General features: G+C 51.7%; 2 protein-coding genes across 2 annotated transcripts in view; one reads left to right on the forward strand and one right to left on the reverse strand.

Annotated features, from left to right (window-relative positions):
- Positions 1-356: 356 nt before the first annotated feature.
- TELO2 (telomere maintenance 2) lies at positions 357-21,726 on the forward strand (the record flags this gene model as incomplete). The annotated part of the gene is given in 28 exon segments (XM_064153352.1): positions 357-488; positions 491-613; positions 1,207-1,272; positions 1,274-1,465; positions 1,976-2,045; positions 3,036-3,092; positions 3,095-3,178; positions 3,435-3,488; positions 3,491-3,540; positions 4,365-4,437; positions 5,167-5,264; positions 5,266-5,307; positions 5,309-5,324; positions 6,994-7,130; positions 8,548-8,639; positions 12,186-12,293; positions 12,863-12,948; positions 13,205-13,296; positions 14,230-14,346; positions 15,283-15,354; positions 16,288-16,458; positions 16,681-16,685; positions 17,120-17,213; positions 17,526-17,639; positions 18,005-18,018; positions 18,020-18,067; positions 18,688-18,803; positions 21,174-21,726. Coding segments are annotated over 28 exon segments (2,433 nt in total), but the record flags the coding sequence as incomplete, so codon positions are not given.
- Positions 21,727-22,621: 895 nt separating this feature from the next.
- IFT140 (intraflagellar transport 140) overlaps positions 22,622-27,786 on the reverse strand; it is a 69,048-nt gene continuing 63,883 nt past the window's right edge. Inside the window, 10 exon segments of the mRNA XM_064153354.1 lie at positions 22,622-22,954; positions 22,956-23,090; positions 24,477-24,615; positions 24,905-25,071; positions 25,154-25,366; positions 25,555-25,761; positions 27,235-27,398; positions 27,401-27,416; positions 27,614-27,628; positions 27,630-27,743. Coding sequence (XP_064009424.1) covers positions 22,883-22,954; positions 22,956-23,090; positions 24,477-24,615; positions 24,905-25,071; positions 25,154-25,366; positions 25,555-25,761; positions 27,235-27,398; positions 27,401-27,416; positions 27,614-27,628; positions 27,630-27,743 — 1,242 coding nt within the window. The 3' untranslated portion in view covers positions 22,622-22,882.

A 27,786-nucleotide genomic window follows, 5' to 3' on the forward strand; every position in this document is an offset into this window, starting at 1 on the left:
CTATTGAAGTAAAGCAGTAGCGTTGAGAATAGCCGGCCCTGCCTCACTCCCTTCCTTTTCGGGCCCTGTGCTCTGCCCGCGAACGGGGAGGGCGGGCAGCGGCCTTCCCTGGGGGGGTTGCGGCTGGAGGGATTCCAACGCAGGGGACAGCTGGCGTTTGAGACGGGAAGCGTGATCGCCCGCGTCGGCGGACAGGCGCTCCTGATTGGCTGCTGCCGAGGGCGGGCGGAAGCGGGATTGCTGCTGCCGGTGGGGCGGGCGGAAGCGGACCGGTTGCCGCTGGGGCGGGCGGAAGCCGGTGTCCCTGTTCGACGCCATGGCGGCGGCGCTGGAGCTTGCCCTTCGGGAGGCGGTGACAGCACTGGAACCGGGTGGCGAAGGCGCGGTGGCGCGCTGGGCGCGGTGCGGGCCGCTCTGGGCTGCGGCGGCGGGGGATACGGCCGCCCCTCGGGGAGCAGGAGCGGGCGCTATTCGGCGCCTTGCTGCGGGAGCCTGTTCCGGGCACCCCGGGGAGGCGCGGCCCGAGGGCGTGTGGCAGAGATGCTTCCGGGAGGGCCCGGCCGGCATCGCCTTCTGTTTCCTGCTGGAAACCCTCTGCTCCCGGGGTCATCCTGCTTGGGCATCGGGGCGCCGCTGGTGGACCTGCGGCCCGGTGGGAGGGCGGGCGGGTGTTGCCCCCCAGAGTCTCGTCACCATCCGGGTTTCCCGGGGAGCGCGGGGGGAGGGACGACAGAAGTTGCCCCCGGAGCGTAAACGTGCAGCTGATGAGAATTAGCCTGGGGAGACCTCGCTCCTGCCCACGGTTGCCCCTGAAGTCCCTTCGGTTCCAGAGGCTGCCTATAGCACGGTGCTTCCTGCAGGTCACCCAACTGTCCTCGGTTATGCTTATTGAACGTTCTGAGCGTTAGGGGACGAGGGAACTGTGGAGATACAACGAAATTGAAACCCCTCTAACTTATTTTTTGATTAAAGTTTCTGTGCGATTGAGCAGGCCGTGCTGTAGTGGTGAGACCGCACCAGAGGAGGAGCAGCACCCGCAGCTGTTTGTACACTTAAAGGGGGCAGGGACGTGGTTAGTGCTGGTCGAAGTTTGGACCAGACGATCTTGAAGGTCTCTTCCCAACCAAAGATAGTGTGTGTGATTCTGTGACTTACTCCAGTTGTTTTCCTCCATCCCAGCACCCCACCCGAGGGAAGTTGTGGGAGGGTCCTGGACGGTTCGTGCAGGAGGGGGCCGCGTTGTGGCTCTGCTGTGGGGATGTCTGCCAGCAGCCGGGCGCAGGCTGCCCCCCCGGAGCTGCAGGAGGCCCTGCTCGGCAGGATTGTGTGCTTGCCCGATCATGTCAGCAATCAGCTCCACGGGAAAAACCCACCAGTGTTTTTCCCACGAGAACTACTTTCCCCTCTGGGTGGTGCAGTCATCGAGGTGCTTCAGAAGATTTCTGACTCTCTAAGAGGTGAGCTTGTAGGACTGTGCTGCAGAGGCTTCTAAGAAGTGTTTCGTGTGTGGGCTGCCTTGGCTGGAGTTTTGGAGTGCAGCTGATGGGCATTTCAAGCCTTGTGGCCATCCTTCAGGCTGATGTGTGTTGTGCTTAGAAGCAGGGAGATACTAGGAATGAGGATGATGGCTGCAGCTTTGTAAAGTCCCTCCGAAGGCTGAGGGTCCTTCACACAGTTAATAGCATCATCCTTTGCCGGAGCTGTGGGGCGCTTGGTCCTGGCTACCTTGTATGAAGATGCAAAATGGTAGTCATTGACTCGTGGCTTTGTAGCCATTGTGGTAATTGGGACTGAGCTGCTTTAGTCTGAATCCTGCTGTGTTTACATAATGGTGACTTTTGAAGGCAGGTGTAGAGGGAGGAAGAGATGACTCATGAGGTTTTTTCAGGCTTCAGGTCCTTAGAGAGTGTGTGCACCTTCTTTGAAAGTGATTTGGAGGATGCTGTGGTGAAGCTTGTGTCTGTTTTTACCCTAGGGTGGCTTGGATTGCTCATCTCTTTTGTTTTCTCAAGTCCTGGGGAAGGTTTGCGTCCAAGGAAGGCAAAGTGAGTGCTCTACAGTGCTGTTTGGGGAAGAGAAAAGTGTGTTTCACTGTATTAGTACTGATGAGATGATGGTGATTCACCATAGGGAGTTGCAAGGCTGACCAGTTAATGCTTTGAGGGTGCTGTAGTTGGACTGGACAGGCTGCTTCTGAAGCCAGCAGCTACTTCTTCTGCTAGGTGTTGATGCTTTTCTGTCACTCATGTGAGTGTGTCCATCACAAATAGATGAGTTTTTTTGCTTTCTCACCTGCCATCTGGGACACAACTGTTAAATGCTCTCCTAATGCTTTTCATCCAGTGTCTGAAAGTGTCTTGTAAATACCAGCATAAATCACTGTATGTAGTTGTTGCCCTCTCTCTGTGAGTAACCTTCAGTCTGGTTTTTGCTTAGAACTTTGGAGCCACTGAATCATAGAATCACAGAATGTTAGGGGGTTGGAAGGGACCTCCAGAGATCAAGTCCAAACCCCTGTCAGCAGGGACCACCTAGGGCAGGTCACGCAGGAGCACATCAGAAGGGTCTTGAAGTCTCCAGAGAAGGAGACTTCACAATCTCTCTTGACACCCTGCCCAAGGGCTCCAGCACCCTCTCACCAAAGGTAGTTTTTCCTCATCTTCAGGGGGAACCTCCTCGGTTCCACGTGTACCCATTGTTCCTTGTTGTTACTGGGCACCACTGAAAAAGTCTGGCACCTTCATCTTTACACTCCATCCCTGCAGAAGTAAGTTAGAACTTTGGAGCTACTGAGTGCAGTAGTTAACAGACTGAAGAAAAGGAGGGTGAGATTTTCTAGCTGTTTCTGTGGGTGAGGAACACTTGCAAGCTCCTTATGCTTTTTAGGTCAGTTCTTACCACAGGAGCAATTTCAGAGCTGCCAACCTGTCCTTTGTGTTTGTCCGTCTTGTAAGGATGTGGACGTTTGCAGGCTGAGCTGGAGCCCTGTTGCCAGCAGCTCTGCCCTCATGTGTTTTTTCCGTTTCCCGCTTCAGAGGAGATGCTGAGCGTGCTGGTGCCCCGCCTGACGGAGCTCACCCGCTCAGACTGCATCTGCAGAGGATGTGCTGGCGGCTGCTTGCAGTGTGTGCCTGAGCGCTGATGGAAGCCGTGCTGCTGGGGCTTCGTGCAGGCCGCCACCGGGTAAGGGCTCAGCTCCTCCCTGCCTCCGGGGACGAGGCTGCCAGCTGTTGAGCTGTGCCTGTGCAGGGCAGATCCCTGCAGTGCCATCTCCTGTGGGGCTGACTGTTTCACTCCCAGGGTGGGACCTTTAAATGTCTGGGTTGTGACATGCAGTGGGGAAACCAAGGGGAGCATTTACTTGCACTGACTGCCTTGAGCAGCGTGGCACTAAGTGCATGGAGTCCTGATCTGCTGCTGCTGACCTGTCTTGTCAGGGGCAGATGTCTTGTTCTAGGCTGCTGGGAACCTGGTTGTGAAGAACAAGAAACTCAGTTCGTGCTGACACAGAAGGTGCTGCTCTTGCAGTACAGCCACAAGGTGAGGGGCTCAAGTTGAGCAAACGTTCTGGGGGAAGGGCTGCTTTCCCTAGCCCCCGACTCCCATGCAGTCAGGCAGTGGCCGCCTTCCCCATCTCCCACTCCCACGCAGGGGCTGCTTGCCCCAGTGTCCTTGAGCTGAGTGCCAGGTCCTCTGCAGTAAGAGGTAACTCTTGGCTCTGCAGCCAGCCCTCAGTCTCTCCTCATGCACCTGCACTATGCAGCTTTTCACTTCCATCCCCTCAGCTGCCACCATGAGGAGGGAGTGTCGAAGGGCTGGTGTGAAATCCTGGGATTCCTGTGCTCTCCCAGGCTTGCTGGTGTTTAGCAGAATTACTGGGAATGCCAATTTCTGGAGCCAAGTGGTTATCTGCACACATCAGTGTGCTGTGGAGCTGGGATACATCTGCTTAGCTTAGAACCTGAAAGAAGAGACTGAAGAAGCTGGGAGCCACCTCAGAGATAAGAATTAGACTGGAAGAGACAAGGGCTGGCATTTTGTTTCCCTGCTTGTCATGAGGTGTTTAGGAGGAGCTCTGTAGCTCATGATGTTGTTGTGAGGGATGTTCTCTAGGACTCTCGTGTTCCATGTTTGCCTGGGACTGTGTAGATCTGGTTTTGGGTGGTAAAAATGCTGTATGGGACTCCTGTTTTGCCATGCACTTCATTAGAAGCTGCACGTGTGTCTTTGACTAGGGGGGTTAATTGCTTACTCCTCCGTCTCTCAGGTGCCTTAGAGTGAAAGGTGCACCATCAAAATGCATGCCTTTGCTGGGTGCCAACCTGACACCCAGCTAAAGCAAGGGTCCTGGGTTTTGATTGCAGACTGCGGTGTTGCAGAACCTGCTTGGCTATCTGTCCCTGGATCCCTTCGGCGGGCCCCTTCTGGTCAAAGTAAGTTGTCGGTGGAGTGTCAGAGTGTTCAGCAGGCAGCCCAGTAGGCTGTCCCACGGAGCAGGCCTGCTCACAGTGAGGCAGGGAGTTGTCCCACAGAGACACATGGAATTATGAGGGTTGGAAGAGACCTCTAAGATCGTCCAGTCCAGCCATCAACCCAGCACCACCATTAAGCCATGTCCCCAAATGCCATAGCCACACATTTCTGAACACCTCCAGGAACAGTGATTCTGTCACCTCCCTGGGCAGCCTGTTCCAATCCCTGACCACCTTGCAGCAAAAAACTTTTTCCTGATCTCCTAACCCCTCACCGGCACCATTTCAGGCCATTTCCTCTCCTTCTATCACCTGATACTCGGGAGAAGAGCTCAAGCCCCACCTCACTCCAACCTCTTCTCAGGGAGTTGTAGAGAGCAATGTGGTCTCCCCACACCTCCTTTTCCATGCTGAACAAATCCAGTTTCCCTCAGCTGCTCCTCATAAAACTTTTTTCTCCAGACCCCTCACCACATTCATTGTCCTGGAGTTCTCAGCTGGGGGCAAACACTCAGCCTGGGCCCTGGAGTACAAAGGTAGCTCCCTCTGTGGGGAGTATAACATTGAGAGGGGAGCAGGATGACCAAAGAACCATCAGAAGATACTGTGCTGTGTGAAAAGCATGTTTCAAAAACGTGCTTCAGAAGGAAGGTCTCTGCTCTGTAGCACAGGAACATCTCAGGTACAGCTCCAGTTCTCTGCTGCAGGTACTCCAAGGAGCTGCTGGAGACCTGGGGCAGCAGCAGCGCAGTGAGGCACTCTCCACCCGAGCAGCAGCAGTACATCAGCAAGGGCCATCCTCATCTGCCTCTCCCATGTGAAGGAGTCTGAAATTTGAGAGCTGCAGACAAGGTGAGGGCAGTGGGAGAAGCAGGGACTAGACTTGGTTAACAGAAGGTCTGACTGTGAGCAGAAAAAAATCTTGTTTGATCTTTCAGTGATCAAAGTTGTTCCATCATCATGGGCAAGCAGGGTGTCCTGCTGCAAGCCTCCTTTCCTTCATCCCTGCTCTGATGTATTTCCCAGTGTGTAGCTTTGAAGTTAGGAAATTAGAGAATCATGAAATGGGTTGGGCTGGAAGGGACCTCAGAGATTATCTACTTCCAGCCCCTCTGCCATGGGCAGGGACAGCCTCCCCCTAGACCAGGCTGCTCAAGGCCTCATCCTACCTGGCTTTGAAGACTTCCAGGCTTGAAGCCTCTACAGCTTCTTTGGGCAGCTTGTTTCAGGTGTCTCAGCAAGCACTAACTCCTCTATCCATTTTCCTCCAGCCTGTATTGGTGCTTGAGATTGCACCAGTCTAGGAGTAGGACCTGCACTTGGCTGTGTTGAGCTTCATAGTTGTACTGGCCTGTCCAGGACCCTCTGGTTGAATCTCTTCCTTCTAGCAGGTCAGCTGCAGCACACAGCTTGGTAGAAGTGTATCTTTGAGCTAAGGTTTAGGAACCATTAGGTTTTGTTACAGGAGAGCAAGGATTGTCCCTGGGACTGTTTGGAGGAATGGTGTGAGTCCAGTTTACAGACTTACTGTTGGAGCTGGAGTGAGACTGCAGAGGGCACAGGGAGAGTTCATCAGGATGCAGAGCTGATTGGTTGGTCTCTGCCTGTCACGTGCATTTCTCTATCATTCTGTTCCCCTCAGCATGAGGTGAGAAGGGTGAGCTACTGACAAGGATGCCCTGCTCTGAATTCACAGAGAGCATGGCACAGGGAGGTCCTGCTCTGAAATTTCTGTTGCAATAGGAAGATTTGTCCACTATCTGGAGTTAGTGCTCTGAGTGTGTGCAGTGAGAAGGCTGACTTGCAAGACCTGTTCAACTGTTTCATCCTAGAATTAACTTTTCTTTAGGCAAGTAAGTGACCTGGTACATACCAGTGCTGTGGTTCCAGTCTGGTTTGTATCAGCCAGCTGCTGGAAAGCTGAGCTGTTTCTGAGCAAGAGGGCAGTTCTTAAGAGCAGTGGAGCTGAAGCCATCATTCTCTGTGGGCTGGGAAGTCCTGCTGGCTTCTGCCTGTTTCACCTTCTCTAGGTGGTGAGGGCAATTTCTGATTCTTTTACTGGCCAGAATTTGTAGCTTGCTCTCAACTTGGCATTTCACTTCAGTGGCTGTGAAGCACTCTAAAAATGTAGAACCTTAGAACTGTTTGGGTTGGAAAAGCCTTCTGGGACCATTGAGGTCAACCTCCACGACCACTAAACTGTGTCCCCAAGAGCCACATCTGCACATTTCTTGAACACCTCCAGGGATGGTGACTCCACCACCTCCCTGGGCAGCCTGTAGACTAGATAGAACACATTGGTGTGTGTTGCTGGTTCTGTTCCCCTTAGCAAAGCCTGGGTACACTGCTGCTTCAAGGCAGCACTGTCACTGCTGAAAGAGCAGCTGCCAGCTGCAGGGCCCTTCCTGTCTTGTCCACCCATCCTTGGGTGGTGAGTGGCTAACGATGCCTCTCAGGGGACCAGCATAAAGATGGGTGTTTGCTTCTGTCTCTGTTTCATGCACTGTGTGGTGTTCTCCAGAGCTGCTCACAAGCATGATGGAAGGTGTGAAATGCCACCTGGACAGCAACCTGCCGCGGATCCGGCGCCTGGGGATGATTGTGGCAGAGAGCGTCAGTTCGAAGATAAACACTGATGGGCCTGTCCTGAAGTTTCAGGTGAGAGTTACTATGAAATTCATGTCTGCAGTGCAGGACTTAGAGAGAGGAAAGGAAAGTTCTAAACCAGATGGTCCAAGACATTATAACAAGCTGCAACGCTTCTTGTCTGGAAATAGAGAGAGGCAGCAACCCTTTCCCAAACAGGATCTCTGCTTACACCAAAATGGTGGTGCAGAAGAGAGCCAGGAGTGACCCAAAGAATGGCATCTGATGGCAAACTTCGGGGCAAACTGATGATAATGAAGGACTGGGGGATAATGGGATTGAGAACAGCCCTGGAGAAAAAGACTTGGGGGTGCTTGTGGGTGGGAAGCTAGACATAAGCCAACAGTGGGCACTTGCAGCCCAGAAGGCCAATGGCAGCCTGGACTGCATCAAAAGCAGTGTGGGCAGAGATAGAGAGAGGTGATTCTGCCTCTGTTCTGGTGAGACCTCACCTGCAGTGCTGTGTCCATTGATGGGGCCCTTCACACAAGAAGGACATGGACCTACTGGAGCAGATCCAGAGGAGGCCAGAAAAATGATTACAGGGCTGAAGAACCTCTGCTGTGGGGACAGACTGAGGGAACTGTGGCTGTTCAGCCTGGAGAAGAGAAGGCTCTGGGGAGACCTTAGAGCAGCCTTTCAGTACCTGAAGAGGTCCTTCAGGATGGCTGGGAAGGAGTGGTTTAGAAGTGGCTGTGGCAATAGGACAAGGAGCAGTGATTTGAAACTGGAGCAAGGTAGATTTAGGTTGGACATTAGGAGGAAGTTCTGCACAATGAGGGTGGTGAGACACTGGAACAGGCTGCCCAGGGTTGTGGTTGAGGCCCCATCCGTGGAGACATTGAAGGTCAAACTTGATGGGACCCTGAGCAGCCTGATCTAGTTGGAGGTGTCCTTGCTGCCTGCAGGAGGGTTGGACAAGCTGACCTTGTCACTATGATTCTCACCCTGCCTGAATGAACCACAGCCTGGCACCATGGAAGCTGAGGTGACTTTAAGCCTAACGCAGTGGTGACCACTCAGTCACTGACCCAGTGGGAAGCCCAGCTGTGAGCTGAGCTGTTGCAGACTGACATGGAGATGTCTGCTCTGCTGTGTGCAGTGGGTTAGAAGAGATGTGATGACATCACATGAATTCTCTAAACACCTGTGCTGTCCTTCCTGTCATGTTGCCATGTTCTGCAGACAGCATTCACCCAGGTCTGCTGGGCTGCTGCTCTTCAAGCTGGGCACAAAGATTGCCAGGAGCACAGAACTAGTTGTACAACACCAACACGTTACTGGCAGCAGCACAGAGAGTGAACAGATGGGGTTTGTGTGGGGTCATCTGCTCATGATTTAGTCTTCACTTGGTTGCAGCAGGGTCAGATGCTGAATGCTGCCATACCTGTAGTCAAACAGTGCAGTAACTCCTGTTTCCAATGTCTAGTATGAAGAAGACGATGAAGCAAGAGAGTTGAAGTCCCTTCTGGTGCAGACTTCACCATGCTGTGCTGTCCCCAGCCTTCCAGATGAAGAAGAGTAAGATATTGCTGCTCTCCATGTTGATGCCATCTTGCTGCTCTGCTGCATCCCTTTGCCTGAGTCACAGACTATAGCTGTGTGCAGATGTCTTACATGCTCCTAGGCATTGTAACACACCTTCCTTTTACAGTGTGCTGTGGTCATGTTAAATTCACAGCTAGGGCTGTTTAATCTGGAGAAGGCTGAGAGGGAACCTCATCAATGTCTACAAACACCTCAAGGGTCATACTCAGGAGGATGGATCCAGTGATAGGACAAAGGACAGTGGATATAGACTCACAGGAAATTCAATCTCAACATCTGACAAAACTTCTTCTACTGTGAGGGTGCTGGGGCCCTGGATCAGGCTGCCCAGAGGTTGTGGATTCTCCTTCTCTGGAGACTCAGAACCCACCTGGCTGTGTTTCTGTGTGACCTGCACTGGATGATCCTGCTTTGACAGGGTGGTTGGAGTCCATGATCTCTGGAGGTCACTTCCAGCCCCTGGCATCCTATGATTGATGCTGTGACCTGATAGTGCCTATTAAAACTGCTTGTGTGATATCTGCAAGTGGTAAAACCATGCTGCAGCTTCTAGGGCTCTCGTGTGCCCATCAGTGGAATCAAATAGGTCTTTCCATTCATATCTGGGAAATTTGACATTTGGGCCATTTGCCCCCAACCCTCTCAGCAGTAACCAAAATCCAGCCTGCCTGGCAGCCTAGAGGCTGGTCCCTTGGTGCTCTGACCTTCATAGCATCTGCTGAGGCTCTTTGAAGCACTTGGTTTCACCAGCAGATGAACGAAGCAGCTCATGTTGTTGCCCGGAGAAGCTGTCCAGCTCTCTAATAAAAAAGATCTGCTTCCATTTTAGGGGCATAGAAAGCATTTGAGAATCAGAGAGGTGAAAGGATCTGCCAAAGTCCACAGAAATAGGTACAGAGACAGAAAAAAAATCTCCATTATTGTGTTCATCCCACTGGCAGAGGTTCAAGACGTCTTCCTCATCTGTTAAGTGTCATTCCTAGCTTCAGATATGGTGCAGACCAGTGTGGTGCAGTTACCACAGATCACAGAATGGTTTGGGCTGTAAGAGACCTCTGAACGTCATTCAGTCCAACTCCCACTGCAGTCAGCAGCGACATCCTCAACTAGATCAGGTTGCCCAGAGCCCTGTTGAGCCTCACCTTGAATATCTCCAGGGAAGGGACCTCAACCCCTTTCCTTAGCAGTTCCCAGGTGAGTACAGAGGGAGCCCAGCAGGTCATTGTGGCCGTTTTGAGCTGATCCTCTAGCTCGAGACATAGGGGAGAGATGAACATTCCAGGGATAGGCCACATAAATGGCAACAATAGATAAATTAATATAATTTCATTGGAGCATCAAGAACTTAATGTCTAGAAGCACAGTTGTTCTCCCCCTTCTCCCGCTGGCTTCTGCTGCTGCAGCTTCGCCTATCTTCCCCGGCTGCTGGTTTTGGCTACTGCTGCTTCTGCTTGCTTTCGCCGCCGCTTGACCCCCTCCCCATCTCCCTTAAGGTTATTGTGTTGTTTTTCTTTTTTTTTCCCTTCCTTCCTTCTCTAGTTATTATTTCTCTGTACATTGTTATACTTATATTATAAGAAAATACAATTCATCTTTCCCTGACTTTCAAAAAAGTAGGGGGGGGTTTGTGTTGTGAATTTCTTCCCGGGGGAGGGATCAAGCCCAAACCCGGGACAGGACTCTTTTTTGGCGCCTTAACGTGGGGGGCACGATCTTGCTTGTTGTTTTGGTTTTTTTTCCTTCCCCCCTGTTGATTGATAATCAGAATAAGAACATCAGGGAAAAATGGAAGTTGTTTGATATATTCTGGCCTATTATTGCCTCAATTCTGACTCTGTCGGTTCAGCAGTGTTTTACAGCTATGGTGCACTACCAGGTGTGTTCATTCTTTGCTAAGATGGTCTGGGACTCGGTAAAAGCTGTGCTAAGGAAGGTTGGAGATGTTGTTAGGAATATTTTAGGGTTTAGGAATGTCGTTGAGGGTGGTGCCGTATGTGACATTGGTGTCAGAGACTAGGAGTTATTTGGAAGAGATGAGCTACCCAGTAGCATGCCTAATATGTGTGAACTTGATGTTTTGGCTGCTATTATAGGTCTGGTTATAGTGTGGAGGACGAGAGAAATGCAGGAATAAACAGGCTGTAAGTGAGGTTTTTACCTTCTCCGGGAGGCAATAGCAGGGAGCTAAGGTGTAAAGAAACAGTCTGCAACCGAAGCGGGGGAGGGAGGGGCCACGGCACCGGGCAGACGGACTGCTCGCAGAGCAGTGAAACGTCCTGCCTCGGAGCCTTTGAGAGGAGAAAAGATTGTTGGAACATGGCCCGTACCCCACTGACCCTGAAGCATGGAGGCAGGAAACAATCTGGTTCCCATTCGTACCTAATAGAACGGAGGAAAGTAAAAGGTAGAGGCGATGGAACCCCTGCAGAAGTGCAGTCACAAAGGGGCTGCTGCGGCGGCGGCAGATCTGGCTGCAGACGGTGGTGGGCTATGGCAAAGTTCCTCGGGACAGATAAAGTTGAGGAACTGGTTTGTGGAAAATGCGGCTCGAACGTTTTGATCTGTAGGAGGGGTCGCTGACACCAGAGCCTCTGCCAGCAGAGAGGCTGCTGAGGCAAAGATTCTTTCGCCTGCAACCAGGGGACTGGGAAGGCGTCCCAGGGGAGGCGGCGAGGTCTCGTAAGGCGAACCCACTAAAACGCCATCGAGCCTGCAAATGCCACTGCTCCTGCCTTAGCCCCGTTTGCCTCTGCTGAGCCGGCTGCTGTTGCTGCTGTGGGGAAGGGTCCTTCTGCCTCAGCCTCAGCCCCACGTTGGGGCGCCAAAAAAGAGTCCTGTCCCGGGTTTGGGCTGATCCCTCCCCCTGGAAGAAATTCACAACACAAACCCCCCTACTTTTTTGAAATGTCAGGGAAAGATGAAATTGTATTTTCTTATAATATAAGTATAGACAATGTAAAGAGAAATAATAACTAGAGAAGGAAGGAAGGGAAAAAAAAAGAAAACAATACAATAACCTTAAGGGAGATGGGGAGGGGGTCAAGGCGGCGGCGAAGCAGGCAGAAGCAGGCAGTAGCCAAAACAGCAGCCGGGGGAAGATAGGCGAAGCTGCAGCAGCAGAAGCCAGCGGGAGAAGGGGGAGAACAAACTGTGCTTCTAGACATTAAGTTCTTGATGCTCCAATGAAATTATATTAATTTATCTATTGTTGCCATTTATTGTGGCCTATCCTGGAATGTTCATCTCTCCCCTATGTCTGAGCTAGAGGATCAGCTCAAACGGCCACAGTCACTCAGCCTCATTTTTGTGCTCTCTTCTGTAACAGATTCTGCTTCTCTTCTCCCCTCACTTCAATCTCCTCCTCAGGACTACTGCTTGTTTAGGCCAAGCTAGGTGGGAGCCTGCAGCAGGAATAACCATCTGCCACTGTGTTGAGGCAGCGAGGGCTGATGCTATGGATAGCTTCTTGCTTGTAAGAGTCATTGTTATGTTGTTTCTAATGCTGCTTGTTCCTTACAGCAGGAATGAGAAAGATGCTGTGCTGCCATCGGCATCAGGCACCAGCAAGAAACCCCAGACAGCAGCCCCTGTGGTCCCAGCTGAGGACTCAGACACTGAGCTTGACAGGTATGGGGCCAGGGGCCTAGGAAAATAATGGGGAAGCTGTAGGGAGAAGGAAGATCTCAGGAGTTGTGCTTCAGGATCTGCTGTCTGAGCTTGTTCAGCTGAGTGCAGCAAAGCAGGACTCTGTGGAGCTGCAGCCAGCTGTGTTAGTCACTGATAGCAGCACAGCCTGTGTCCTGCACAGCTGTTGTGTTTGCTCCTTTGGCCTCGGGTGAGCTTCTGCAAGTGAGGGCTGTAGATGTCCAATTCAGTAGTAGCTCTGCCTTACTCTGTCACTTTGTCAGTATAGAAAGAAATCTCAAGAGTCACCTAGTCTTTGGGTCACCTCACTCCTTCCTGCACTGGACCAGGAGATCCAGTTCTGGATCTGGTCACAGAACTGCTCCTCGAAGCAATGTATAGAACTTCCTGAGGAGCTGTTTCAAGCTGGGCTTCAGCAGTGCTGGATGATGCAGGAGCAGGGTGCTAGGACAATGCCTGTGCAGGCTCTTTCCTTTTTGTGTGGAGGGCGGGGGGGGGGGAGCAGGAGGCTGTAGCCCATAGGCTAAGTCCTGCCTTTGTGTGCTTTGCAGTGACGATGACCTCATCCCTTACGACATGTCAGAGGATAAAGAATTAAGGACCAAGGCTCCTCTCTATCTCCGAGACTGTATTGAAGGTGGGAGCTTCAGGGCTGAGTCTCTGGCTGGTACTGGTACAAGGTTCTCTCTGTGGGTTTGCTTTTCTCTGAGTAAGATGCAGGATCTCAGTAACCTGGGCTCAGCTCTTGGACTTATGACTCCTGAGCAGTTTCAGTTTTGTTCCCAGAGCTGTTCATGTCAGTGACACCTGCCTGAAACAAGACACAGTGTTGCCAAAGCTGGTGGTATATGCCCAAGTTAACAGCTTCTGTTTGTCTTCTGATTACTTTTCAGTCCTGACAGGATGTGAGGATGTGGACAAATGGGAAGCCACAATCAAGGCTCTCGAGAGCTTGATTCGGAAGAATCCAGCAGCGGCAAGAGAGGTGAAGCAGTATGAGCTAAGCTACCAGTGGGCTGTAATGCAGGGCATCTCTTGTCCTGGTGAGGGAACTAAGCATGCCAACAGCAGCAGCCAGGCTAATGGGCACCTGGATTTAAAGCTTTCAACTTGGGAAGGGAATTACAAGGAAATAGTTACTGTGGAGGTGAAGCTACAAAGCACAAGGGAGCAGGTGAAGGTGCTGGCACCAGTAGGCCTTCAGCAGCTGAAAATGAAATGTGAGGAAACAGAGAGGAAGTTCAGGCTTTGTGCTGAGTGGAGAGAACGTTGGAAATGCAGCCACAAATTCCACAGGCCAATTGATTTCAAGTTTGGGTTGATTTTGATTGACTTGAATTTAGTTGCTGTTCCCCCAGGACAAAGAGGTATAAAACCAAATGGACTTTTTTCCCTATTTGCCTTTGCTTCCTTTTCCTGAGGGAGAGATGGATTGTACCCAGCAAGGTGAGAAGCTCAGGGCAGAGGAAGCTGGGACCAGGTCACTGGTGTGGTGAGTGCTCACCACCACTTGTGAGTGAACACTTGAAGGTGGCAGCTGAGAAAGGAAAGGGCTGAAGGCTGGCAAACAATGCACACTGCTGCTGCTCATCAGACTGAGCTGAATGGGCTTTGGGCGTGGTACTGTGTCCTTTAACCCAACAGTTATAATGACAAGTCCTCTATGTCATGGTGCCATCACTTGTCCTGAAAGCCAGAGTGAATGTGGACAGAGACATTGGTTCAGCGTTGTGAGCCATCAGTCTTGATGGCATTTAGCTGAATGTTTCCTCTCCATCCTGAGTAATGGACAGGTTTCAGGGGTTCTATACCCTCACTGTCTCTGCTTAAACGTTAGCAATGTTATGGAAATCCTGTGAGGGGAGAAAAAAAAAACCTCAAACCAAACCATCTGCAGTGATTCTTTTATTTTGAGCAGATTAGTGTGGAGCTGGCAAAAGTCTTACTGCATCTGGAGGAGAAGACCTGCATCGAAGGCTTTGTGGAGCTCCGTCAGAGAGCTCAAGTAGCTGTTTTAACCACAGACCCAATACCTGTGAGTCCTTTTGCTGTGTTCCTTTGTCCAGTTGAGACACAGGCAGCAGCTGAAGTCTTTTGCAGTCTGAATGAAAGCAGCCTTCAAAGTGTGCATGACTGGTTCATGTCTGACAGCATTCATGTGGGGCTGGGCTAGGTACTAAAGAATCTGCAGTGAGTGACTGGAACAACAGGAAACAGAAAGCTGCCAGAGCTGTAATGGGCTGGAGGAGCTGTTTGGAGGCTGTTAGCATGAGTCTAGCTGGCAAGGCAAACCATGTAGGGGTTTACAATAAAGGAGAGATTCTTGCATGTGAAGGAAGCTGAGGCACAGAAGACTTCTCTAGAAGGAAACCTGACCAGTGATTGGAATCTTAGAATGGTTTGGGTTGGAAGGATGTTTAAATGTCATCTACTTCAACCTTCCCTGCCATGGCCAGGGGCATCTTTCATTAGATTGGACTGTTGGAAGCCTCATCCAACCTGACTTTGCACATTTCCAGGAGAGAGGCATCCAAAGCTCCTCTGGGTGACCTGTTCCAGTGTCTCACCATCCTCACTGGAAAGCATTTCTTCTTCGCGTTCAATCTAGATCTATCCTCTGGCAGTTAAAAACTGTTACCTCTTGTCCTGTCAGTACAGACCCTGGTAAAAAACCTCTCTCCATCTTTCTTAGAAGCCCCCTCTTAGTATTGAAAGGCCACAAATAAGGCCTTCTTCCAAGTGACAGAGCTGCTATGGCACCTGAGTACCTCTGCCTAGGAGAGACAATGGCAGAGTCCTGTTTGTCACTTCCTTCCTTGGAAGTAAACTGGATTTGGAAGTGTCTTTTTTGCCCTGCCTGTCTCTTCCCTTCTCTTGGAGACTTGCTAACTAACAGGAGGCTTTTAGAGTTAGTGAGAAGGCTGATTGCAGCCTGGAGCTGTGCTCATTGTGCCTTGGTTTCTCTGTGCAGGTAGCACAGTACCTGACCTCCCAGTTCTACTCTCTGAACTACAGCCTTCGTCAGCGTGTGGATATCCTTGATGTGAGTGCTCTGCTCTTCTTGCTTTCCTTTGCTGCACCACTGCTGGTTCCCTGAGGCTTGCTGGAGTCACTTTTTATTGCTCATGGGTGGAGGCAAAAAATCATAGAATCAGTCAGGGTTGGAAGGGACCACAAGGATCATCTAGTTCCAACCCCCCTGCCATGCGTAGAGACACCCTACCCTAGGTCAGGCAGGCCAAAGCCTCATCCAGCCTGGCCTTAAACACCTCCAGGGATGGGGCCTCAACCACCTCCCTGGGCAACCCATTCCAGGGTCTCGTCACTCTCATGCTGAAGAATTTCCTCCTCACATCAAAGATTAGAGAGCCTTTTGTGCTGGCATTTGTGCCTGGCACTCCCCTCTTGTTTGTAGCCCTGCTACACTGCATTACAGAGTGATCCTTCCCCACAGGATGCAAAGCACAGCAGGGCCACTTGCCTTGGGGAAGCTGCCATTTCCTAACACAGCATCAGGCTGCTCTGTCTTCACTTTCTGAAGGGCAGCAAGCTGCCTGTGACCACGTCATTTCCCTTACTGTCTGAAGATGGAGCCACTGCTCCGTTCCAGGCTCAGTGACCAAGTGTTTGGTCAGTAGCTCAAAGCCAGGTGGGTGGTTGGGGGTCAGTTACTGTGGCGTTCTGCATGCTAAACCTGCTGTGCCTTCCTGCCTTGCTGTTCCTGTCACTCGAGGTGCAGGTACCTCTGGTGGTGTTCCCTTCACAGAGAGAGTGATTTCCCATTGGAATGGGCTGCCCAGGGAGGTGGTGGAGGCACCGTCCCTGGAGGTGTTCAAGAAAAGCCTGGATGAGGCACTTAGTGCCATGGTCTGGTTGACTGGATAGGGCTGTGTGCTAGGTTGGACTGGATGAGCTTGGAGGTCTCTTCCAACCTGGTTGACTCTAGGATTCTATGATTCTCTATCTTTTCCTCTAGGTATTGGTTTTGGCAGCTCAGGAACTGTCCTATCCCAAGTCCCAAGGAAAGGCCAAGCATTCTGTTGCACCAAAACCTGGTATCCAGCTCCTTCCTGGAAGTGACAGCTCTAAAGACTGGAGGAGAATTGTTGATGAGAGGATCAAAAGCAAGACTCGGAGAATTGCTATGGTAAGGCCAAGACTGAAGCAAACTCAGGCCAAAGGCAGCAAAAATAAAGACGTTAGGACCTGCTGTAGCTCTCTCTGGAAAGAGTAAAATACCTGTGAGATTTGTCCCAACCCAAACTGAAATTTACCTTATCTGTCTGAGTCTTTCAGTGCAGAAGTACCAACTCCTGTAGTCTTCTCGTGGCAGTGAGAGGAAAGCAAACCTTGAACTCTGCTCCCTGAGGGAGAGTTGTTGTGTTCTGTGCTTGTTCTGAGCAAATCTGGTCACAGCAGGGAGCTGTGACTGCACCTCTCAGTCTCAGAGCCTATGTCACAACAACTGCCTCTGGACTGGACTGCCTCAGGCTTCCTGATTTTCAGGAAGATAAACTGGTGTCAGTTTCCTAATTCCCAGAACTCCCCTGTGGTTCATCCTGGAGAACTTGCTTCCCAAAACTGCTTGTCCCCTGCAGGGTTTTGTTTCTTATATCTAAGCCATGGTCTGCAGCAAGAACTGAGCCACTCAGTCTGCAAAATGGTTTTCCTTAGCTGTACAGGCAAGCAGTGGCTGAGAGTGAGATGGCTGCAAGGAGGCCTGCGGTGTGGATGGTGCCCAGGGAAGTGGAAGAGTCAGATGCTGCAGCTTGTGTCTAGACTTTGTGTTTCTCTTGGGCAGGGGTCAGGCTCAGGTGAGAACTGCCTTCCGGACCAAATGAGTTCAACTCTGTTGCTGGGCACTTCTTTTTCCCATTGATTCAGCACTTTGACAGTTGAGGTGTGGGCACCCTGGGATGTGAGCGTGGCTAGAGTGAAGTTTACTGCTTTGATTTCATAGGAGTCAAGGTTCCCAGTGGTCTCAGTGGTGGGCCTCTGGGAATGGCAGCAATGCCAGTTTCAGCTCCAGTTCTAATGCAGCCTGGTAGGAGTGCTGTAGGATGCAGTTGATATCATGGGTCTGGGAGCAAGGAGCAAAACACCTGTGGCCTGTGTGTGAACTTGGAATGACTGTGACTGTTGTTGTGGGGGGCAGACCTCCCTGCTATAACCACCCTGCCAGTTCCAGAGGGTGCACTGCCACAGCACTGTGAGACTTCCCTTTGCAGGCCTCTGACCACATTTGATCTCCTGGGGGGAAGATCACTTTGTCCTTGAAGACTGGTCCACACTTTAGCAGTCCTGATGTACTTGGCTGTCAACACTGCGGTAAGAAAGGCTGAATGAGCTGGCAGGTAGGCAGGAAAGGCTTCCAGCCTGGGAGGCTGGGTTCTGAAAGAGCAGTGTGCACTGGGCCTGCCTGCACTTAGGCCTGGCTGCAGCTGTGAGCTGCTAAGAAGTTGCACAAAGGGCTGGGGAAAAACGTTCAGAAGGAGAGACATGGGATTCAGGACAGCCTGCACTGTCTTTTGCTGCTACTACTAGAAGAACAATCAACTTGCAGGGAGAGGCTAGGCATGTCCTGCCACTGTGCTGCCTGCAGCCTCGACCATCACCACAGGCTCACAAGCACAGCTCAGTGGGGTGCTGTGAGTGGAAGGTGTTCAGTGGTTTGTCCTATCCCTGTGTTTCAGGCAGTCACTGCAATGGAAAGGCCTACTGGAGTTTGTTTGGACTCTGCGCTTCCACGTTGACTGGTGAGTTGTAGTTGTGTGCTTGCAGAGATGAGCTGCCAGCCTAGTCTCCAGCCATGGCTTTGTCTGTGGCCAAGACTGGCACTTGGCTGAGATGTCAGTGGACTCTGTTTAACTCTGTGCTCTCCTCCAGCCTCATGTTCTCTATGACTGAGCATTGTAAGGATGAAGGCATTTGCAGAGCAACATGAAAACCTGGCTGCTGTTCTGGTGCAGAGATGCAGTCACTCCCTAGCGACCGCATGACAAATGTCCTCATCGACTGTCCGTGTGGTGGTTCCACCTCTCTTTACTCGGGCAGCTCAGAAAACTTTAGGTTCAATCCCACCATTCAACTCTGGAAAGAAATGAAGACTTGATGCTGTAAGCATCCAGTCCTCTGTTGTGATCTCAGACTTGTTCAGGACTCCTGAGTTGTGCCAGACTCTGCACCACCACAGCATGCCAGGGGCTCTGGATGTGGGCACTCTGCCAGCTGAGGCATGGTTACATCCTAATCGGTAGGAATGTGGCAGGAGTCATCATAATCACAAACAGTTGGCACGGGGAGGAAGCTTGAGGTGAGGAATGAAGGCAGAGCAGGAAGCTGCTGGCTCTGGACCAGCTCAATCTTTCTCCCACAGCTACGTGCGCCAGGGGCTTTTGTCCTGTGTCTCCTCCGGTGCTCCTCAGTGTCCCTGCAGAGCGTTTGCTAGAAGACTGACAGATGAGCTTCTGGAGACTCAGTCCTGGCTGGGCGGTAAGATGTGGTGGTGCACAACAGTGTTTTTCTGGTTAGTGGGTTGGCAGCCTTTGTGTAGCCTCTCTAATCGTGGTGGTAGCAGTCGGGTTCTGTTGGCCGGTGCACCAGAGGTTTGCTGCTTAGTTCAGGGAGGGTAACAGACCCCAGCGTGCTGTACAGATGTCATTGAAGTGTCCAAAGCAAAAGCTGAGTGATTGCTCGTGGCATTTCAGAGTCTGACCATGAACCCCACTCTAACGTGCCCCTTCCTTCTGCCTAAGCATCCAGCCACACACCTCCTGAGGCTCCAGAGGTTTGTCACATTGCATGTTTCATGCAGACAGGAGCTTGGACCAGCAGTGACATACAAGGCTTGTGTGGCCCATGGCCGCGATCATGTCCACAGAAGAAGAGATTCGTTAGTGTCCCATCTCCTACCTTCCTCTTACTGGTGGAAAGAAGGGGCCCTCCAGGGCAGCAGGATGAGCCTGCATGCTGCAACCCAGTGCACCTGGACACACAGCTGTGCCTGGGGGTGCTGGCAGGCTGCTGCTGCACACATCGGCAGTAGGGTATTGGTGTGCTGGAGGTACAAGAGGAAACAGTGCTGTTGTGCTTGTAGCTCTGAAGTCTCCCTGTGTTCTGAGTGGACCTCCTGTGAGTCCCTGGGCTGTCTTCCTTCACCATTCTCTTCTTGGTGGAGCTGGCTTCCCACGGGGAGCAGGCAGGAAGCGACACTGACACCGTGGCCTCTGATCCTTGCAGGGTTATGCAGCTCTGCTCTTTGAAAGGAAGGGGAGCTGCCTTCTGGGGGCCAGAGCTGCACTGTTCCCATGACATGGTGTGCTCTGAGGAATCTGCTTGTCTCTGCAGTTAACAACTGCTGCCACCAAGTAAAGCCTTTCCAGGAATGTCACAACTGCCACATTCAGCCTGGGGGCTGTGCCTAACCTGTTTTTCATGAGCTCTGTTTGGAAGGAGGCGGACGGCAGGGTTGGGGAGCATCATTTTGTACCTGTAGGGTAGTGTGACAGGCCACCTCTATAAACAGTGCTCCTGCAGAACTGCAGAGCGGGTCCAGGTGGAATGAGAGCAGGATGCAACTGTTCCCCATTAGAAAATGGTGTAAGAAGTTGCTTCAGTCCCTGCCAACCCGTCTGCTGAAGTGGGACGCTCTGGGGATATTCCAGCTGAGGATCCACCTTGGATTTCTCAGTCACTGCCGTGCTAGACCGAGGTACTTCGTAGCCTGATCGCTCCTGAGGGGAGGGAATACCTAAACACTTCTAGGAAACAGTTCCTCTGATTCCGCAGCAGCTGCCTTTGAGGGAATTCCCCACCCCCTGCCAAGTGCTGCAGAGCTGTGGCAGAGCTTGGTAAGCTGAGTGTGAGGCCCTGAAGGGTGCTCTGGTGCCCTGTGCCTCCCTTTGGTGGCAGTCATCCAAGTTCTGTGCTCACGGCAGTTAGAAACAGCAGCCTCAGCTTTTGAGCTTGTGCTGGTCTGCCTCGGAGCCTCCCCTTTCTGCCTTCTGTGGAGGGGGATTCGGCCAGCCCAGGGTGAAGCTGTCCCCAGGCTATAAATAGCCCTGCTCCATGGCATGAGTCATGTGTTTGGGCTGCCAGCGCCGAGCACCCGCTCCTGCGTACAGGATTTCCTACTGCAGCCTCGCTGCTCTTCCAGGCTGCCCCTGCTCAGGACATCCTGCATGCCTCTGGTTTTTTACTTTGCAGGCCCTTTAAGGGCCCCTGAAATAACAGCTGCTGGAAGCAGCTTCATGCTCTCCCCGGTGTTCTGCATCCAGTGTGAAAGACCCACTGCTTTTTTCAGCAGTCTCTGGGGACCAGAGCATGTACTGCAGCTGCCCCTTTCTGTGCCCCGTTTGAAGGGCAGCATCACCACAGACTGCAGGAAGGGGCACTCAACATCTCTGTAGGTTGCAAGAACTGGCAGCATTCAGAGACTTCAGAAAGCCACTGCCCCAAAAGCCTGAGTGCAGGCTGCATTGCTGGCAGTGGATTGGCTGTAGGAAGGTGAGGGTGCAGCACAAGGGCACCGCAGGATTCTGACATGGTGGAGGTGATCCCTAGGGGTCAGGCAGGTTCAGCCCACCTGAGGGTTTGTTTCTGCTATGCAAATGAACTGAGCATTGTTCCATGGGACAGCCAGGCCTGTGTCTCAACTCACGCTGTGGAGGGTGACCGAGTCTGTGCCTCGTGATCTGGTTTTGATGTCATTCCTGCAGGTGCTTCTGTCCCAGCCCAGGCTTAGCAGCCTTTGCGGTGGTGTTGACTGCTGCTCTCTGGTGATCAGTGGAACAGCAGAGGAGTGGTTAAGCAGGGGGCAGGTTTTAACCCTTTCCCAGCTAACAGTGGCTGCCTCTTTTACAGATGTGGTCGAGAAAGATCCAGATGGTGACTGCAGGAGGCTGGCCTTGCAGAACTTACTGCGGTTGGAGAACCTGAAAAAGAGAAACTCCAAATTGTCCCTTCCTAGCTGAGGGGTGAAGGAATGACATTTGCCTCAGCCTTTTGCCAGCTGGCTGCATGTAGGCACTGGCTGTGGCCTCTTCAGCAGTCACCTGCTGAGGAAGAGGAAGAAGGGGGAAGGGTGCAGAGCTGTAAGCCAGCGAACCTGACTTGACTCTGGACTTTGTAGTGGAGGCCAACTCAGCGCCGGCTGCCATCCGGTACAGAGTGTACAGATGCAGGAAGGTAGGCGAGTGCTGCCATCCTCCCACGCCTCCCCAGCCCCCCACGCCCCCCTATTTATAACCTTGGCAGGGCTGAGAGATCTGCTAAAAATACAGGGAAGAGCTCATAGCAGGCTTCTTGTCAGAAAAACAGGGGGGCTGGAGAGAGTCACTTGGGGAGGGTCTGTGACATGTTTCTGAGCCTTCTAGCAGCCAGTTTGGTGGAGCAGCTCCCAGCCCATGTTCAGAGGGGTGGCCAGCATGCCAGGGGATGGCACTGCTGCTGGAATGTGAGAACTGGAGAGCTACACTGCAGTCCCTGAAATGTGTGCCAAGCCTTCAGGCTTGAGCTAGAGCTGTGCTGTGTTTGGGAAGGGCACAAAGCTTTTGGTATCATTTCGGTACAGAAGAAGTTTCTATTAAAGGATAACTAATGTCTGGATTTTGGCTTAAAATTGTCCTCTTCCCACCCTTCTTCCCTGAAAGCTTTAACACTGCCAAGCCCTGAAGCAAATTCACCAAACAAGAAAAAGAATCATTGTAAGCAGAAGGGGTGCTCAGTGGTATGAAACATAGCAAGTGACCATAGGTAGATCTCTGGGGCAGTACAGCAGGCTTAAGGGTGAGCAGAACCTTGGTTGCTTACCCTGGCCTTCACTTCTCATGGTCCTACTTGTGCCAGGGAAAAAAATCTGCATCCTAAAACCTGCCTAGCACAGAGTAACAACATACTGAGAACAGACACTTCACAGAGAAAGATGCTTCAGTGACTCAAGGCCACACAAGCTGAGCAGGGAGAATCAGACCAGATGACCTCCAGAGGGCCCCTCCAACAGCAGCCATGCTGGGAGTGCCAGGTTTGGCCCCAGGTGTTTTCGGAATGGTAACTCTACCTGGCCCTAGGATGTACTCGAACAGAAAAGTTTTGGGCTGGGGAAGGTTTCCATCTGCAGTAGGGGGAGTGGCTTGACTTTTCTCCCAAGGTCCCTGCTTGTGTTCAGGGAGTTGTGACTTCTAGAGGCTGACAAATCAACTCACAGGCTTAGCAGATCAAAGCTGTACCTGAAAATGTTGCCAACTCCTCAGTTTCCACCTCACCTTTCAGCTCCTTTCTGCAGTTGGAAAAAGGCCCGAAGTTACTGCATGCAGGTTTTGTTGGCTTTTCACCCCTCTACACTTTATTAAAAGCCTAAAGCTTATGTACAGGATGTACAAGACCCTGTGTGGGTGCAGGCTGAGACAAGTTCTTCCCTTTCAGTGCTGGTGCTTGTACAGTCAAGCAGGAAGAATCAGTTTCTTGGTAGTAACCAAAAAGCCTTGTCACTGTGTGCTGACTGCTATGGGGGTGCCTGCTGAGGACAGCATAAATGACTTTGTATTAAAGCCAACTTTGCATTTCATAAGTTTTCAAGGGTCCTCCACTTCATCAACCACTTCTTCTTCCACCTCCTTGTTCTCCACGCTGCTGTGGGTGGATCTGCTGTGTGGCCAGGGCTCGGCTCATGGGAACGCCAGCTTGGCGGTGCACTGCCTCCAGGGCCTGCTGAGTCACGTAGTAGCTCAGGTTCTGGGGTGGGATTCTCTTCTGCAGCTCTTCCAGGATTACTGGTAAGGCCTGAAGGAATGCAGAGACACACCACTGTTACTGGGGGATGGGGTTGCTGCTTGTGTGAGCCCCTGTAGAAATCACAGAGCATACCTGGTTGTGAAAGACCTCCAAGACCATCCAGTCCAGCCCTCAATCTAGCACTGAGGGGCCAACACTAAACCATGTCCCTGAGCACCAGTTCCACAGGCTGCTTGAACACCTCCAGGCATGGTGACTCCACCATTGCACTGGGCAGACCATTCCTGTTACCCAGCCTGAACCTCCCCTGGGTGCAGCTTTGGAGCCACTTCCTCTGGTCCTATTGCTGCACACCAAGGAGAAGAGGCTGCCCCTTCCTTGCTCCAACCTCCCTTCAGGGGAGTTGTAAAGAGTGAAGAGGTCTTCCCCTTAGCCTCCTCCAGACAGAACAACCCAGCTCCCTCAGACACTCTTCCCTACCCTCTTAACAAGCTGACAGAGCCACCCCAGTTTGGTGGCACCTGCAAACTTCCTGCAGGTGCCCTAGCACCTCATCCAGATCATTGATAGAGATACTAAAGAGGCCAGGCCCTGGTACTGAGCCCTGGGGGACACCACTGGTGGAACTGGGTGCCAGCCAGGTTTAGCTCCATTCACTACCTCTCTGGGCCCAGCCATCAGCCAGTTTTTGACCCAGTGCAGAGGGTACTGAGCCAAGCCTTGTGCCAGGAGGCTCTGCAGGAGAATGCTGTGGGAGATAGTGTCAAAGGCTTTACTAAGGTCCAGGCATACAATGTCCACAGGACTTCCCTCATCCACTAGGCCACACTGTTGCAGGTGAGAAGCATCTGCCCCACTGGCTGGGTGAGCTCTTGGCAGGAGCTCAGTGCTGAAGGGTGCTAGCACTTAGCCATGAGTTTCTCAGGCTGGTTTTGTATTCTCGTGACAGTGAACCTCTGCAAGCAACACATTCCAGCACAGGTAATCCAGCAATGACTGCAGAAACCAGCCCCTGGCATGCTACTTGGTCTCATGCTAGAGCAGTGACAGGTGCAGGCCAAGCACTGGGGAGTGGTGGCACTCCTGCCCTGACTCACCTCTTCTGTTTTCTTCTGTGGCTCAAGTGACAAGTGAGGGTCAGTGTCACTGCTGAGCCACATACCCAGACCCCCTCTGCTCCTACCTTGTGACTCAGAGTGTTTCAGAACCCACCTCTATGGCCTCTGAGTTTGCTTTTTCTCTTCAGTCCCATGAAATGAAAAATACTTTAACATCACTACAGCTCCTGAGGTCTGACACAGCCTGCAGAGCTGTTCAGTTCTTGAGTGGGAGCCTCCATGTGGAAGCTCTTCCTCTAGCAGAAAGCTATTCCATGCCTGGTGTACAGAAAAGAGGGGCCCTGTAGACGGGAAGGGTGAAGAAGGACCTCACCACACCAAACTCCTGGGCTCGCACGTGATGTTCCACCAGGAAGCCCAGGATGTCGCCGTGGCGGATGGCGCTGTCCAGGTCTTGCTCAGCCAGGAGAAGCTCACACTGTTTGACTGCTTCCTTGGGGTCCTCAGGGTAAACTCTAGGAAAGAGGAGAAGGAGGAGAGCATTCAGCTGCTTGTGTGAAGAGCAGGCAAGGTTATATTTTCTTACAGTTGTTACATCTCCTAATCACTAAAAAGCTGCTTCCCTCAGTCAGGACTCCTGCTTCTACTTCAGGTCATCTTTTCACCTTTTCATGTCAACAGCAACTTAACAACCATAGCAGGTTGTTGCACAGCAAGCCCTCTAGCAATGAGTCTGCAATGACTGCAGGCACCAGCAAAGCTTTCCTTCTTGTATGGCTGCACGCCCCAAGCACTGCAGCTCACCTCTGAGCATGGACAAATCGCTTTATCAGGGTCATCCTGCTTTGCAAGTGTGCCAGTTTGGCTTCCTGTTCCAGAGGGCTTTTGGTCTTTGCTTTTGTGAGGCACTTGTATGCTTCTGTCAGAGCTCCTTGTGCTTTCTCGTAGTTCTGATACTCATCGATTTCCACCTGCAAGAGGAGAAGTGAGGTCAGTGTCTTGCTCCAGAGCCAGCACAGCAAACACTGGAGCAGTCACGGAAGGGGGCTGTACCTGAGCACATGCCTCGTAGAAACCTGCCAGTAGGTCAGGAGCTTTGCCTTTAGAATAGAAGCTGATGATGTTCTTCATGATCTCTGGGTCCTTCCGCCAATCCAGGGACTGCAGGTAGTTGGCTGCCATGATGTAAATCTCTCTCTGCTTGGAAACTCCCGCAAAGAAAACTATTTTCTTGGTATCTCCAGATTTCAGCAGTGCCCTCATAGCCTGCCAATGGAAAGGGGAGCACAGGGGAAGAGGGGAACAAAGCTGGCTGTGAATGCAAAAGCAGAAGCTCTGCTAAGGTTGCTGGGAAGGTGAACTCCCCCAAAGCCTCCTGTTTTGAGCAATCTTAGGAAGGCAGCAGGCTTGGCCTCTGCAGCTTTTGTTTTTTTACCCTGGGTGTCCAGGCTGACCTTTAACTTGTTCCCTGCTTCTGTGTATTTCTTGGTTGCCATGTGGTAATTGCCTTGTCTCATGCAGCAGTCAGCAATTTGCTCCAGCAGCTCTCTCCGGGATTCCTCAGACAGCTCCTTGCAGTCCTTAGACAGTGTCATCTTCTCAGCCAGCTCCTCTGTGATGGTCAGGTTCTGCTTCAGACAGAGCTGCAGAGCTTCATGGTACTGATGGGAAGTGAGGAAGCAGTGAGATGTGGGCAAACACCACCATGATGCTTCACACTGCTTGTGCTGTACCCTACAGAAGGGAGCTATCTGGAGGCACAAAGGCTTAGCAGCTGTGAAAGCTTCATCTAGAACACTGCTGTGTAGTTAAGCATCTCCCTATTAACAAAGTGGTAGGATGAGAGGAAATGGCCACTGGGACATCAGAAGAAACTTCTGCACTAAAAGGGTTCTCAAACACTGGAACAGGCTGCCCAGGGAGGTGGTAGAATCCCCATCCCTGAAGGTAGTTAAAAGACACAGAGATGTGGTGCTGCGCGTAGGTGAACACCAGACTTGGTGGGCTCTAGGTGCTGGTTGGACTGGATGATCTTAACAAGCTTTTCCAACCAAAATGATTCCATGATTCTCTGAAATCAAGTCCTGTTCAAGTCCACACTGTCTCGGTCTGTTCACTTGAACACCTTTGTTCTCCCACAAGGGCCACTGCTTCTCACGTGCTCAGAGGACACCAGTGTGGCACCAAAGACATTCAGAGGCACACAGGTCAGATGTACAAGGAGCAGCTGGGTCAGTGTTAAGGGTTTCCAGCAAACACAGAATCAATACAGGCATTGGGGAGATTTTGGTGAGTGTTCTGCTAACTCTCATATAGGAAGCTATGAGTGGGATCTACTATGAGTGAGTGTTAGCCCAGAAAAAGGCTACTGTGTCCTTGCAAAAGGTGTAAGAAAGGAAGACCAAGGAGCTGATGGAAAAGGAGTGGGTACTGGGTGGTTCTGTCCCCCAGTGGCTGGCCAGGCTGAGTCACCAGCACAGTCACAAGGATAGGGGACCAGCACATAGCTCAGGAGTGAAAGGTAGGCACCCTGGCTGCACTGGGGGCATGACAAGGACAGCACTGGGGTCTCATTGAAGATGTGGCCATTTCCCTGTCTCCAAGTACAGCAGAGAGTCAGAGTCTTTCAAGAGTGCCATAAATAAGACCAACAGTCAGGAATCACTACAAAAAAACAGGAAGGGACTTCTGATAAGGGCTTGGAGAGAGAGGGCAATGGATTGGAGCTTGAGGAGGGCAGATTTAGACTGGAGATTAGGAAGAAATTCTTTACAGTGAGGGTGGAACAGGTTGTCCAGGGAAGTTGTGGATGCCCCCTCCCTGGAGGTGTTGAAGGCCAGGTTGCATGAGGCCTTGAGCAACCTGGGCTAGTAGGAAATGTCCCTGCCCATGGGCAAGGGGGTTGGGAACTGGGATGACGTTTTAAGGTCCCTTCCATCCCAAACGATTCTATGACTCTATAAATCCATTTCTAGAGCTGAGCTGGTAGGCTCAGTCACTGCAAGCCAGGAAACTTTAAACCTTACAGATGTCTCCAGGTGCCTGTTTACCAGCAGGGATGGATGTGTCAGCACCTACACAGCTGCTGTTCCACTCTACCTGTGCCTGGAGGGAGCAGGGAAGCTGGCACATACCTTTCTGGCTGCTAGCAGCAGCTCCACTGCCTTTTCAAACTGGCCATGTTCAGTGAAGAAGTCAGAGCAGCGAGCTAGCAGAGCTGGGTCTGATTTCTCATTCAGGTCTTCAGCAATTAGCTGTAGGGCCCCAAACTGCTGCGTGGCAAAGGCTAGCTCCAGAGCTTAGAGAAGTGTCCTGCCTGCAAAATGAACAACGAGTCTTTAAAGAGTAGAATAAGCACTGCAGAATCACTCACAGGCCGTCCTGGCGCACTACTCATCATGAAGAAATGAGTATCAAACAGTACAGACAGTAAAACTGGAGCTGGTTCAATGTTCCTCTGGTGTAGGAACTGCTCCATTTAAATTTGCTATTTTTGACTAAAAAGACATTTACCTTGTGGTATAACATGTACAGCTCTGTCCATTTGCTCCCCCTTTTCCTCGTAATAGCAGGCTGCCTCTATCATGTCTTCAGGAGAGCTCAGAAGAGCCAGGTTCATCAGCTGATCATCCAGATTGTTCTCCTATTCAAAAGCAAAGGTGGGCTCAAGGGATGCAGCAAGCCGC

The sequence above is a fragment of the Pogoniulus pusillus genome, chromosome 13 (genome assembly GCF_015220805.1).
Source record: "Pogoniulus pusillus isolate bPogPus1 chromosome 13, bPogPus1.pri, whole genome shotgun sequence".
Taxonomy (NCBI): Eukaryota; Metazoa; Chordata; class Aves; order Piciformes; family Lybiidae; genus Pogoniulus; species Pogoniulus pusillus.